Source organism: Cetorhinus maximus, chromosome 23 (assembly GCF_964194155.1).
Source record: "Cetorhinus maximus chromosome 23, sCetMax3.hap1.1, whole genome shotgun sequence".
Lineage (NCBI taxonomy): Eukaryota > Metazoa > Chordata > Chondrichthyes > Lamniformes > Cetorhinidae > Cetorhinus > Cetorhinus maximus.
In genome coordinates, this window is record NC_135901.1 from 17,305,835 (window position 1) to 17,320,494 (window position 14,660).

Sequence of the window (14,660 nt, forward strand, 5' to 3'; positions counted from 1 at the left end):
GCACTAATAGAGTCTGCCTGGGTCAGTGCTCGCTTTTACAATCCTGCTATATTTACAGTGAAACATTATTTCTGTCCAAAACTGCCCAAAAAACATGGTTTAAGATGGAAAAGCTGTGATAATTATGCATTCATCAGTTGGTGATTTCAATAACATGTTCATGTGTTACTTTGTGAATTATTAAACATGAGGGTCATTGATGAATACCTAAAGATATCTACAAACGCAAATATAATTTCGTGAAGATTCACTGTGACTTTGCTTTGCCTCTGACTTATGAATATTTAAAGTAATGTTAGATTCTGTCTTTTTCGTGTAGGGCCAGTTATTGTATGGCACAGCCCAGGGAATGTAACACTGTGATTATTTCGACTACTGGGGACAAGGGACCATGGTGACGGTGACTGCAGGTAAGAACCACACGTTTATTTATTGATTGTATTATTTGAGTCTATGCTTTATATTTTTGTCTATTTTAATAATTCATTCGTTCACTGAAACGTGGGTTTGGTGGATTCTGTATGCAGATTTGTTTTACAATGTTTCATGTGATTCTGCTTAAATTGAATTATAAAATTCCGCTGTGTCTTGACAAAAAGTGCTGCTGAGGGATTCGGTCCCTGGTTGTTGTGATTTGGTGTTTATCTTCTGAGGATACTGTGTGGCCGGGCGACTTGAAATATCTAACGTTTGTTAAAACAGTTTGACGTTTCTGCAATGTTTAATATCGGTGACATCTAACACCTGCGGGTTTTACCATCTGTTGCACAAGGGTTTAAATAGGTTTGAAATCAAACCCAAAATGAACAAAATATGCTTAAGTTTCAATATTAATTTATTGAACATGTTCCGCCTGCTCACAATGCTGTTGACATTATTCCATATTTCTGTTTAGTTTAATTATTCATTTATTTAGTGACGAGCGTGTTGCCTGGATCCGATACTGAGATTTTCTTGCAATGTTACATTGGATTCTGTTGGAAGTGTTTGTACAATTGAGCTGCTTCTCCATGAAACGGGTTTCAGCCCCTCAGTGATGTGATTTGGTGTTTTTCTCCTGAGGAGATTGTGTGTCTGGATGACTTTGAATTAGTAGAATTTGTGAAACGGTTTGGCGGTTCTGCATTGTTTCTGCATTGTTTAAACTCGGTGATATTGAGCGGTTGCACGTTTTGTGATTGAATGGAAACAGCCAACGCGTTTGTATCTGCTTGAAACACGATTGTAGGCAGAAAACAGACAGGTTTCAGAAATGGGAAAAAAAGCGTTTAAAGATGTGTTAGAACATTTTGTCTTTATTTTAAGTGATAATTGCAGATTAAACTAAACCATGGATTATGACGCTCATTCAGAACATAATTCGTTACTGCAATCAGAAACTATATAATTAACAAGTTTTCAAGTTGCAAAGTAAAATTAATACAATTCAAACAATTATAATGTGGTTATATTTCTCCATATTGGCTGAACAGATTTCATATTAACATAATTGATCATTAATCTCCTTTCATAATTTTGTTATGCACTGCGCACAATTAACATGATCGGGAAAGTTTTTAGGCTGGAAACATTTTGTGATTATGCATGAAATAATTTCAATAAGAATATACTGATTCTACAGATTTGGTCAATTTCACAAGGGATTTTGAATTATTTTTTATATCCCTGATAACGTTTGCATTGACTTAAAGAGGAGTTTGACATTTCAGTTTGGCAATATGTATACCTGGTTATTACATTCTTTCTGTGCAGCCGTAACCATATTATTCCTTCAATGTTATTGGGATTTGGATAGCGAGATAATTGTCACTAATCTAATCTTAAACAGTTTTCTGGGGGTGGAATTCGCTGGCAGTAAATGAATTGTTCTTACTTTTTTTTTAACTGTAGGAAGGTGCAGACTACATATGAATAGAGATTGACAAGGAAAAGCTTGAAATTAGAACAGATTAATTTAATTACAAACATGAATGTTAGTTTTGAATTTAATGACAACATCCTGTCTACCATAGCTGTGCTGTACACAGGATAGGATTATAGGAGAAGAACAGATTATATCTGAGGTTCATGCTTAATTCTTATTAAATATTAAATTGAAGAACAAAATCTCGATTCAATTTGCTGATTATATTTCAGTATCGCAGATGATCTGAATGGATTGTTCTCATCAAGTTTTATATTGATCAATTTGGATCTTCTTTCAATGAACAATATATGTAACAATTAAAGAATAGGGATTGTTATCTAGGAAGCAATTTTATTGATAATAAGTAACTGCCAGGAACATTTTTTTTACATATAGTTTGGAGTTAAGGCAAGCTTCCTTTAGCAAACAGATGATGTCACAGCTCATAGACACTTAATGCGATGTGACCCCGGCCAGATTTCAAAGTATTTCAAATATTCTACTGATAAATTCGCCCTGTGAATTACTCGATGAGAATAGATGGAATTTATGATTTCTCAATGCGTTCAGAAACACTCATAGCTTACAATATTGTTGGTTAAAACAGTGCAGTAGAAGTAGAAGTAAAATAGTAAATCGTGCTTAGATTTAAGTAAAATTGATACACTTGCCTGAATGTTGCCATCTAGCAATTTGAAGTTTATTGTTTAACATTGCTTCAGTATCAGGTTGATTTAAATAAACCCCAGTTATTTCACAAAGTCCCAAGGAGAAACAAGTTTTCAATTTTTGAAAACCATTTTTAATATTATAGAGTAGAAATCAGCTGACAAGAAAATGAATTGACAATAACAAGATAATTAGCTTACAATATAATATTAGTGATAATTAATTCAACATAAATCTGCTCCAACAATTAAGTAGTATACTGTCATTATAGTGAATGCAAAATCTCAGTGGAGAGAATTTTTAATTGTATCCAAAATGAATTTAGAAAAGAATACTTTTCTTACTCAGCTGTGCTCAGCTCGATAAGGTGTTTCGCCTCGATGTTTTTATTGATTCTATTCATACCTAAATCAAATCAAATCAGCGGGTAATCGGTTTTCAATGTGAATGTTTCCTGATTTGTTTAATTCTTACCCTGTCACTGAGTTTCTCAAATTATCCTGAATCTGTAATATTTGCTGTGCTCATTTTTAGGGTAACTTAAATCCTATATTATTTGGAGATTTGAGACAGATCAGGGAGAATTAGATGGACTTAAAAGGGAATTTTGAAATGAAAATCAGATTAATTTCAAAGAAGTTATAGAATAATTGTAGTAAATTGACCGTTGATCAATTGGAATCAAACAGCTTGAATGAAATGGAGAGATTGATCTCTCGGGAACTCGTTTGTTGCACCATTTGTGTCTGTTCTGTTTCTGTGCGTGTGGTCACTGTGCTGGAACCAGGAATCTTCCTGACTGGCTGTAAACCTTCTGGTTCACTCTCCTGGATTTCAAGAAGTGCAATTTGATTTATCTCTTCAAAAAACTTGTATTTGTGAGAAATGTGAAAGTTTGACTTTTTGACCAGGCGCCTCAGAAATGAGATACCCAACCCATTGTGACAGTCAGAAAGGGCAATTCAGAAACGACAGACAGACTGTCGAAGGAGATTTGGTCGATTTTAAACCAGTGATGTATGTATCTTGGGAGTGTTCGGTTAGGCAATGCAGAGAGAGTTTTATTCTATTTTAATCCGTGCTGTAGCAGTCCTTGACCTATTTATTTGGACAGTGTGGAGGAAGAAATTAGCCTGTATCTTATTTTTAATCCTGTCATAGGATGTTGGGGTCGCTGGCAAGGCCAGCATTCGTTGTCCATCCCTAATTATCCCTTGAAGTGTTGAAATGCCGCCTCCTTGAATAGCTGCAGGTACACTCACAGTGCTGTTAGGAAAGGAGCTCCAGGATTTTGACGTATTCACATTGAAGGCACAGCGATATCGTTCTAAGTCAGGATGGTGGGTGCCTTGGAGGGGACCGTACAGGTGGCGGTGTTCCCAAGCACCTGCTGCCCTTGTACTTCTAGTTAGAAGTTGCGGGTTTTGAAGGTGCTGCTGAAGAAGCCTTAGCGAGTTGCTGCAGTGCATCCTGTATATGGTACACATTGCAGTCACTGTGCGCCTGTGGGGGAGGGTGTGAATGTTTCAGGTAGTGGATGGGGTACCAATTCTGTGGGCTGCTTTGTCCCGGATAGTATCGAGTTTCTTGGGGTTTTTTCAAGTTTCACTCATTGAGGTAAGTGAAATCTATTCAGTCCCAGCCCTAACTTGTGCCTTGTATATGGTGAGTTGTCTTTGGGCAATTGGAGTTGAATTACTCGCCAGAGAATTCCCAGCCTCTGACCGCCTCTTGCAGCCACAGCATTTATATCAAAACCGGATTGAACTGTCTCCTGGGCATATTTGATTGGACAATGTAGAGAGAGTTTTATTTTATATCAAACCGGTGCTGTACCTGACCCGGAGTGTTTGAAAGTTCAGTGGAGAGTTGGCTTTCTGTTGAATCCCACCCTTGCAGCTGATGACAGGAGTGTACTGGAGGAGGAGTGGGGGCTTTAATCCATAACTTAACTTGTCCTGCTCCTTACCAGAGAGTCTTCTCCCCGCAGAGGTCAAACAAACTGAATCAGCATCGAACTAACTGGCTGTGAGTTCTCGAGCCAGATCTGTGAAAATAAGTTGTTCCATTGCTCGGGTGAAATGACGCACGTTAATTGTTTCTAACAATATTTTTGGAGAGAACATGTATAAATTTTAATGAATTAATTATGTTTCAGCATTTTGAGTATCAGAAAATCATTGAATGTGAGTGAGCTGAACTTGAGCACAATTTCAGAACAAACAGAATCAGGGAGTGACAGTGAGGCTCCAGAGAGCAGCGCCTGTTCTGATCTGATCAGAAGTTTCGAGTTATTTAAATGATTGAAATGGACAATGACCAGGCTCCCGCTCCCAACAACCAGCCGCGGGGGATTTGGGGAAAAGGAGCCGCCATCAAAAACTGAGTCATTCGATTGCCGCCTGCTGGGGGAGGAATGAATTACAGAAATGAGACCATGAGGACGACATTCGGCCCTTCAATCCTGCACTCCATTCAGTAAGATCATGGCTGATCTACCTCGACACACTCAGTCTCTTAACCACACACCCTCACTCGCTCACTCTCTCTGTCACGCATGCTCTCTTTGTCACACACACGCACACTCACATTCTCCCTCTCACACTCAAATTCTCTTTAACATGCACACACTCTGTCTCTCACACATTGCCTCTCTCCTTCACACACACTCTCACACAGACACTCACATTCTCTCATACACATACTCTCTCAACTATATACACTCTCACACACGTGCACACTATCTCTCTCACACACACATGCACTCTTTCTTTCTCACACATGCACTCTCTCTCTCACACACACACACACGCACACTCTTTTATGCACAACCACTCTCTCTCTCTCACATACATGCACCCTCTCTCCCACACACATACACACTCTCACACATGCACACACTCTCCATTCTCTCTGTCACACACACAGAAACACAAACACATTCCCTCTCACACACACATTTGTTCTCTCACACATGCACTCTCTCTTATTCTCTCTCTCTCTGACAAAAACACTGGCTCTGTCTTTCACACACTCTTTCTCTCCCACACACACACACGTTCGCTCTCTCACACACTTTCTCTCACACATTTATACTACCAATCACTCACACCCCTACAAACTCTCTTTCTTTCTCTCTCTCTCTAACTCTCACACGCACACAGTCGCTCTCTCACACACACACACACAGCAGCTCTCTCTCACACACACATACTCTCTCTCTCATACACATTTCTCTATCTCAGACACTCTCACACTTATACTCCCTATGACACGCACAGAAAAACACACTGTCCCCCTCTCTCACACACTCTCTCTTTCTCTCTCTCTCTCTCCCACACTCTCAAGCACACGCAGTCTTTCTCTCCCACACACACATTCTCCATTTCACACACTCTCACAATTAAACTCCCTATCTCACACACACACACACTCCGTCTCTCTCTGTCACTGTCTCTCTCTCTCTCAAAAACACACATACACTTGCATGCACTCTCTCTCTCTCTTTCTCTCACACACACACACACACATTATCACACACAGAAGTGGGCTGAAAATACTAATTGCAGAATGAAAATCCGTTAAGCTGCATGCATGTTCATTGCTCCATTTCTGAGGACCTGTTGTGTAAAATGAAATTACACAGGTGATATCACTGTATATGTGGAGAATTTCCTAGTGTTGAACCAAACATATAGAAACAAAAAAAAGGGAGAGATGTGGCGGACCACAGCCGCCTGGATCCCCAATACTGGTGCACACATGGTGCAAGAAGCCTGCACGGCCCATCCTGGTTTTGCTGTAATCGTCTCCTCCAGCCCCCTCAGTCTGCCTATTCTCGCACTGACACGGGTTTCTCAAAGAAAGGCATGGGTGTTAAAGCAGCTGGCCAGCGATCTACACTGCTGCCTGACTTTACACAGCCGGTGTTACTGAAAGCTGATCAATATGGAGAATCGGGACAAGATCGATTGAGAGGAAGAGGAGGAGGTGGACGTGGTGGAGCCGAATGGAGGAGCCCCCAGCTCGGCTGTGGACAACAGGCAACGGAAAGCTGAGCCGGAGCGGAAAAACATCCGGAGAAACATCGCCTTGATGAGCCTCCTGCACTTGGGTCCCCTCACTACCCACAATCACTCACCCTCACTCACTCACTCATCACTCACTCACCCTCACTCCCTCAGACTGACTCACTCACCCTCACTCACCATCGCTCACTCACTCACACTCGCTCACACTCACTCACTCAACCTCACTCACTCACTCACCCTCACTCACACACCCTCGCTCCCTCACCATCATTTCTTCACCCTCACTCACTGGCCCTCACTCACTGGCCCTCACTCACTGACCCTCGCTCACCCACAGTCACTCACTCACCCTCACTCCCTCACCCTCACTCCCTCACCCTTACTCACTCGCACTCCTCACTCACCCACCCTCACACACCCTCATTCATCCACCCTCACCCACCTTCACACACCCTCATTGACTCACCATCAATTACTCACTCACCCACCATCACTCACCCTCACTGACCCTTATCCACCCAGCTTCATTCACACTCATCCACCCCCCTCACATACCCACTCACCGTCACTCACACACCCACCCTCACAGACCCACCAACACTCACTCACCCGCTCATCTACCCTCATTCAAACACCCACCCTCATTCACTTATCCATCCTCACTCACCCACCTTCAGACACCCACCCTCGCTCACTCACCACCCACCCTCACTCACTCCTTCACTCACCCACGCACCCTCACGCAATCAGCCACCCACCCTCACTCTGTCACTCAGCCACTCTCACTGTCAATCATGCACATCTCACTTACTAGATCACTTTTCCTAAATCGGTGTGTGGGAGGTCGGGACCTGCAGGGAAGAGAGACCTGGAAGCGAGGCCTGAATCCTCACAGTGTCAGAAAGTGGAGCATGGCCGAATGGAGTGATGAGCGTCGGTGGAAAGGTCAGAGAGCCTGGCGAAAGCGCAGAGACCCGTGGAGTAAGTGCAGAGAGCTGGGGGGAAAGGGCAGAGAGGCGGGAAGGGGAAAGGGCAGAGGGGCGGGAGGAGGAAAGGGCAGAGAGGCGGGAGGGGGAAAGGGCAGAGAGGCGGGAGGGAGAAAGGGCAGAGATGCGGGAGGGGGAAGGGAAGGGAGGCGGGAGGGAGAAGGGCAGAGAGGCGGGAGGGAGGAGGGCAGAGAGGCGGGAGGGAGGAGCGCAGAGGGGGAAAGGTTAGAGAGGCGGGAGAGGGAAGGGAAGGGAGGTAGAAGGGAGAAGGGCAGAGAGGCGGGAGGGAGAAGCGGAGAGGGGGAAAGGTTAGAGAGGCGGGAGGGGGAAAGGGCAGAGAGGCAGGGGGGGGAAAGGGCAGAGAGGCGGGAGGGGGAAAGGGCAGAGAGGCGGGAGGGGGAAAGGGCAGAGAGGCGGGAGGGGGAAAGGGCAGAGAGGCGGGAGGGGGAAAGGGCAGAGAGGCGGGAGGGGGAAAGAGCAGAGAGGCGGGAGGGGGAAAGGGCAGAGAGGCGGGAGGGGGGACAGCAGAAGGGGAAAGGGCGAGGGGCAGAAGGGGAAAGGGCGAGGGGAAGAGGGGGAAAGGGCGGGGGGGGAAGGACAGAGAGGCGGGAGGTGGAAAGGGAAGAGAGGCTGAGGGGGGAAAGGCAGAGAGCCGTGGAATAAGTGCGGAGAGCTGGGGGAGAAATGGCAGAGAGGCGAGGGGGAAAGGGCAAAGTTGCGGGGGGGGGAAAGTGCAGAGATGCCGGGGCGGAAAGGGCAGAGAGACCCGAGGGGAAAGGGCAGAGAGCCAGGTGTTTAAGGGTGCAGAGAGGCGGAGGGTGGGGGAAGGGTTGAGAGCCGGGCTATAGCGGGGAGATCCGGGCGATAGCAGTTGCGAGCCGAGGCCCCAGGCGCCCTGGGCCCCACTCTCTCTTTCTCTCCCTCTCTCTCTCTCTCTCTCATTGTCTCTCCTCCTTCTGAAATCCTTTCCATTCCCGGGGAAAGGCACTCAGTACCTGGCATAAAAGGGAGACAATGTCTCTGTGCGCTTCCCCCTGGCTCCCTGCGCCTTTCTCCAGAGGGTGGTCGCTGCCCCTCCAAACACAACCTGTTTGTCTCCCACTTTTACTGCTGATAGGCTGACTAGCGGGCCTATCAGCAGCTAACGGGATAGAAGGCTCGCCTGTGATTGGAGGAGCAGCTCCTTCCAGAAATCTTGAACTCCACTTACCCGCCTTACCAGCATTTTGAACAACGGCTCCAGGATCCAGATAGAGGGGCTTCGGGGGCCACAATCCAGCCGCGGGACACGGATTGGACAATAAAGGAAAATAAGGAAATGGGCAGAGAAGTTGGCCAAATATCTTGGCCTGAACGAGGTGGTTGCTTAAATAGCAGAGGCATTGGTTTTAATTTTCCAAACTCCCCTAGATTGTGGAAAGGTCTCATCAGATTGGAAAATAGTGAATGAGGCTTTTATATCAAATAAAGGAGGTAAAGGGAAAGCAAGAATCGACAGGCCAGTTAGTTTAACATCTGTCCGAGCGAAAATGCTGGAATCTATTATTAAGGATCCTATCACGGGTCACTAAGAAAATCCAAATGCAATTATGTAGATCCATCATGGTTTTGTGACAAGTGGAGTGCCACAGGGATCAATGCTGCGGCCTCAACTATTTACAATTTATATCAATGACTTGAATGAAAGGACTGAATGAATTTGCGAAATTTGCTGATGACACAAAGATAGAGAGGAAAGTAAGTGGTGAAGAGGGGATAAAGGTCAGCAAAGGGATATAAATAGATTATAGGAGTTGGCAAAAAATGACAGATGCCGTATAATGTGGGAAAATATAAACTTGTCCAGTTTGGCAAGAAGAATACAAAAGCAGCATATTATTGAAAAGGAGAGATATTGCAGAACCCTGAGGTACAGAAAGATATGGATCCCTTGGTGCATGAATCACAAAATGTTACAATGCAGGAACAACAAGTGATGAGGAAGGCAAAGGGAGTGTTGTCATTTATTACAAGGGGAATAGAATATAAAAGTAAAGATGTTTTGCTATAGTTTAACAGGGCGTCGATGAGACCTCGTCTGAATTACTGTGTCCAGATTTAGTCTCCTTTAAGAAAGGATATAAAAGCATTAGAAGCTGTTCAGAGAATATTCATTCAAATGATACTGGGAGGTGTTGTCGGTTAACTTATGAGGAAAGTTTGGGTAGGCTGGGCCTGTATCTATTGGAGTTTAGAAGAATGAGAGCTGATTTTATTGAAACATATAAAATCCTGGGGAAAATTGACAGGGTGGATGCTGAAAGGATGTTTCCACTTGTGGGAGAGACTAACGATAGTGAACACAGTTGAAAAATAAGAGGTCTCCCATTCTGGCAGAAATGAGGAGATTTTATTTTTCTCTCAAAGGGTAGTGAAAGTTTGGAACTCTCTTCACCAGAGTGCGACGGAGGAGAAGTCATTAATATTTCAAGGCAGAGGTAGAGAGATTCTTCATTGACAAGGGAGTCAAAGGTTAGCGGAGAATAGGCGGGAATATGGAGTTAACGCCACAATCAATCAGCTATGATCGGAGTGAATGGTGGAGGAGGCTCGAGAGGCAGAATGGCCTACTCCTGCTACTGATCCGCATGTTCATATGTATATACGATTGGAAAATGTCGTACTTACTGTAACTGGTATTCAGTTTAGAGTTCTATGGTCATTATATAGGTACCATTACAAAGGTACTTTCGAAGGGTCTTTGCTATTCTTTGTTTTGGGGGGACGTGGAGAAGGGAGGGGGCATCAGCCAATTTGAGCAGAGCCAATTTCCAAACTGCAATGATATGAATGACGAGACAATTTCTCTATCACCAAGTGCTGTTGATTGAGAAATAAATGGTGGCGAAATAATGGGGGAAATCCTCTGCTCTTCCATCTTAATCCACTGAAGGGTACGTCATTCAGATGACATCAAAATGTTCTATTTTAGTCATGGGATAGGGGCGGAAAAAGAGGTGTGGGTTTCTAAAGAGGTTCCGACAGATGAGGATCACCAAATGATGGAAATAATAAATGATCAAATGTGGATGTGGGTTTTAGTTGGAATATATTAGGATATGTTTATAGTTATAGTCAAATTTTGAGTTGTTTGGTGACTTAATGATCACAAATCACAGAGTCTAACTTGCTCAATCGGCCATTCTTTCCCAGCGACACCGTCTTCGCCCACTCTCTACAGCCTGGTCTCCTCCTGTCAGCAACACAACACCGACGGCTCCGTCACCTACGGCTGTTTGGCGATGGACTACTCCCCAGAAATCACTAGCCTGACCTGGAAGAAAGATGGGCAGCCGATCACCACTGGATTTAAGACTTACCCGTCAGTGAGAAACCAGAAGGGAACCTTCACCCTGAGCAGCCAGTTAATCATCACCGAGTCAGAGGGGGAATGCAGCAAAATCAAGTGTGAGGTTCAATACAGCGGCTCAGCCAAGAGCATTCGAATGCAATGTAAGTGTTGGGGAACCTGTGAGAAACAGAAAGGCTGTAATTGACCTGTATAGGACCTTGGTTATAATACATTTATAGTACTCTGCACCGTTTTGATCCCTGGAAATTCCAGGTTAGTGTCCATTGACCGCAAAGAGCCTGTTAAAATATAAGAACTCATTGTATCTGTTATCAATTTCTTCTGCAAGAAATGGCTAACCTGTGTTTTTTGAAGGCCCTGCTTCTGGCTTACTTCCAACTGTTCTCCTCACCGTGAGTTCCCGGGAAGAAATCACAACCAACAAATTTGCCACCGCCGTCTGTTCAATCGTCGATTTCCGTCCAAAGTCAATGACCGTGAAGTGGCTGAAGAATGGACAACCCATGGATTCAGGAATTGTCACCTCTCCCGCCTTTGAAGTGAAGGGGACCTTCTCGGCGACCAGTCGGCTGAATGTCTCCGCTGGGGAATGGTTCACCGACGCGGTCTATACCTGTCAGGTCACTCACCAAGGAGTCACCCAAAGTCGAAACGCCACCAAGTGTGAGGGTAAGAAATACAAACCGAGGAAGCAATAGATCATTCTGCTCTCCGATGTTAATCAAATCAGGAATTTATTGGAGTTAGTAGACGGAACAACTTCTAATTTACTATCATGTAGTTATTGTTTAATTCCGATGTAAGGGCTGCATTCGGATTGTTCACCATTCAGGATTTTATCACGTCACGTCTCTGCATTGACGTCATAGAGTGAGTGAGGTGGACTTGACATTAGCTTTACCCTGAGTCAGCTGATCATATTTGGAGAGGCAGAAGGTGTCTGGAACCCTTCACTGGTAACAGCTTCGGGATAGAGTGTTTGAAAGTGCATCCACCCTATTTATAAAACGGCTTTCAGTACTGCATTCCAGGGCCCAGGAATGGTATATTTGTATTGGGACTGGGGCAACGCAGATTCATGAGAATGTTACCGGGGCTGAACGACTTAAATTATGAGAACAATTTACACAGACCAAGCTGGTTTTCCATTGTGTAAAGAAAATTAAAGACGATATTTAGAGGTTGATATGTCCAAGGTGATTTATTCTCCTTCAGGGAGTGAAGGCTGAATACTGCTGTCCTGATTCTGAATGTGAAACTTTGGTTGATTTTCATTTCTGTCTCACAGGTGATTCCCACTGCAACGATCCCACAATTACTCTACTGCCACCGCCAATAGAACAGGTCTTACTGGAGGCGACCGTGACCTTAACCTGCATCGTTTCTAATGCTCCTTATGGAGTCCTCGTGTCCTGGACACAAGAGAAGAAGCCTTTGAAATCAGAGATCGCCGTCCAACCGGGAGAGGATCCCGACAGTGTGGTCAGCAACGTAAACATCTCGACACAAGCCTGGCTGAGTGGGGCTGAGTTCTACTGCGTGGTGAGCCATCAGGATCTGCCGACTCCTTTAAGAAGTTCCATCCACAAGGAACCAGGTGAGCGGTGAGATTGAAGCAATAAGTAGTTCAATGTGTCTATTTCCAGTGTAAGTGTAAGAATCAATATTTACTATTCAGTGTATTTATGGTCTACTCTGATTAGCAATTTCGCCAACTAAACGCTCTGGGCCTGTGGACTTTCAGGGGGAAATTGATAAGTAGATGAATGAACAATGAACTGAAGGCTGTGCCATTGGGTTTAGATGAAGCAAGATGGGAGGAGCCTGGTGCGAAGCTGAAACACCAACACAGACCAGTTGGGCCGAATGGCCTGTTTCTGTGCTGTAAACTTTGAGAAACTTTCTCGTCCAACCCCATAAGTTCTCAGGGAAAAGGATTGTATCCATCTCTGCCCCGAGCTGGAAAACCGGACAGATCCCAAAGATTTTTATTTATTAATTCATGGCATTTGGGCGTCGCTGGCTGCGCCAGCGTTTATTGCCCACCCCTAATTGCCCTTGACAAGGTGGTGTTGAGCTGCCTTCTTGAACCGCTGTAGTCCATGTGATGTAGATACACCCACAGTGCTGTTAGGGAGGGAGTTCCAGGATTTTGACTCAGCTATAGTGAAGGATCGGTGATATATTTCCAAGAAGTGGATAATGAAACCCCTTAATATTCATCACAAAACACGTTTCTCTCACATCTAACCAGCGGTTTCATTGTCTACGAAATTATCCAGTTTATTGACACTTATTGTACATTTTCTGCAGGTAAAAATCTGCGGGAACCGTCCGTGTCTGTCCTCCTGCCCTCGGCAGAAGATGTCTCCGCTCAGAGATTCGTCTCCCTCAGCTGCTTGGTGAGAGGTTTCTCCCCCCGAGAGATCTTCGTCAAGTGGACCGTCAATGACAAGCCGGTGAATCCCGGGAACTACAAGAACACCGAGGTGGTGGCGGAGAACGGCAATAGCTCCTTCTTCATGTACAGCCTGTTATCCATTGCAGCGGAGGAGTGGGCCAGCGGCGCTTCTTACTCCTGTGTGGTGGGACATGAAGCGATCCCCTTGAAGATCATCAACAGAACGGTTGATAAATCCAGCGGTAAACCGAGTTTTGTGAATATTTCCCTTGCACTGATGGACACCGTTAATTCATGTCAATGAGAATCTCTCGGTTACGTTTCAAACTTCAATAAAAAAATAATAAAGTCCTTTTCTCCAATTGTGATTTAATTGCACAATCGCTTAATTAATGTTGTTTTCTACTTTTGCTAATGTTAGAGCTGTTTAGTTAAAATCGGATATTTCCAGGGCTCAGAACCAAGTCTTGTACACCCAGTGCTCCCAGCTCAGATACACCCTGGGTTAGAGACAGAGTAAAGCTCATTCATCACGGGATTCTGCAAAATAACATCACCAACTCTCCTCCCACTGAGGGGAAATCTAACAATTTCCTATTTCCGGCAAACAAACTCAGCACATTTAGATCTCGGTGTTGCTGCTTCTCTTATTGTCCATTCCTTTAAAATGGATGCCAGCTTTAAGTTGCTGCATCGCACCCACTGGGAATTGAAGTGAGGGTCACACAGAAACATGTCTCAACAATACCCCATCAGAGAGAGGGGAAAGGAAAATTGTTAACCTACTGTACCCCCAACTTCCCCAACAGAGAGAGGGGGAGGGGAAATTGTTACTCCACTGTACCCACTTCCCCAACAGAGAGAGGGGGAAGGGAAATTGTTAACCCACTGTACCCCCATTTCACTAACAGAGAGAGGGGGAGGGGAAATTGTTAACCCACTGTACCCCCACTTCCCAAACAGAGAGAAGGGGGAGGGAAATTGTTAACCCACTGTACCTCCACTTCCCCAACAGAGAGAGGGGGAAGGGAAATTGTTAACCCACTGTACCTCCACTTCCCCAACAGAGAGAGGGGGAAGGGAAATTGTTAACCCACTGTACCCCCACTTCACTAACAGAGAGAGGGGGAAGGGAAATTGTTAACCCGCTATACCTCCACTTCCCCAACAGACAGAGGGCGAAGGGAAATTATTAACCCACTGTACCTCCGCTTCCCCAACAGAGAAAACTGAAAGGAAAATTTTTAGCCAATTTTACCTCCACTTCCTAAACAGAAAGACGAGGAAGGTCATTGGTTAACCTGGTGTGTCTCCA

The 14,660-nt window shown here is 44.7% G+C and overlaps 2 protein-coding genes and 1 gene segment (V, D, J or C); 2 read left to right on the forward strand and 1 right to left on the reverse strand.

Moving 5' to 3' along the window:
- LOC144696999 (uncharacterized) overlaps window positions 1-14,660 on the forward strand; it is a 608,705-nt gene that overhangs the window by 557,266 nt on the left and 36,779 nt on the right. The gene's annotated exons all lie outside the window — the stretch shown is intronic.
- LOC144697096 (uncharacterized) overlaps window positions 1-14,660 on the reverse strand; it is a 470,203-nt gene that overhangs the window by 260,777 nt on the left and 194,766 nt on the right. The gene's annotated exons all lie outside the window — the stretch shown is intronic.
- On the forward strand, window positions 320-13,676 carry LOC144697055 (Ig heavy chain C region-like). The segment is given in 4 exon segments: window positions 320-410; window positions 10,785-11,613; window positions 12,233-12,541; window positions 13,258-13,676. Coding segments are annotated over 3 exon segments (900 nt in total).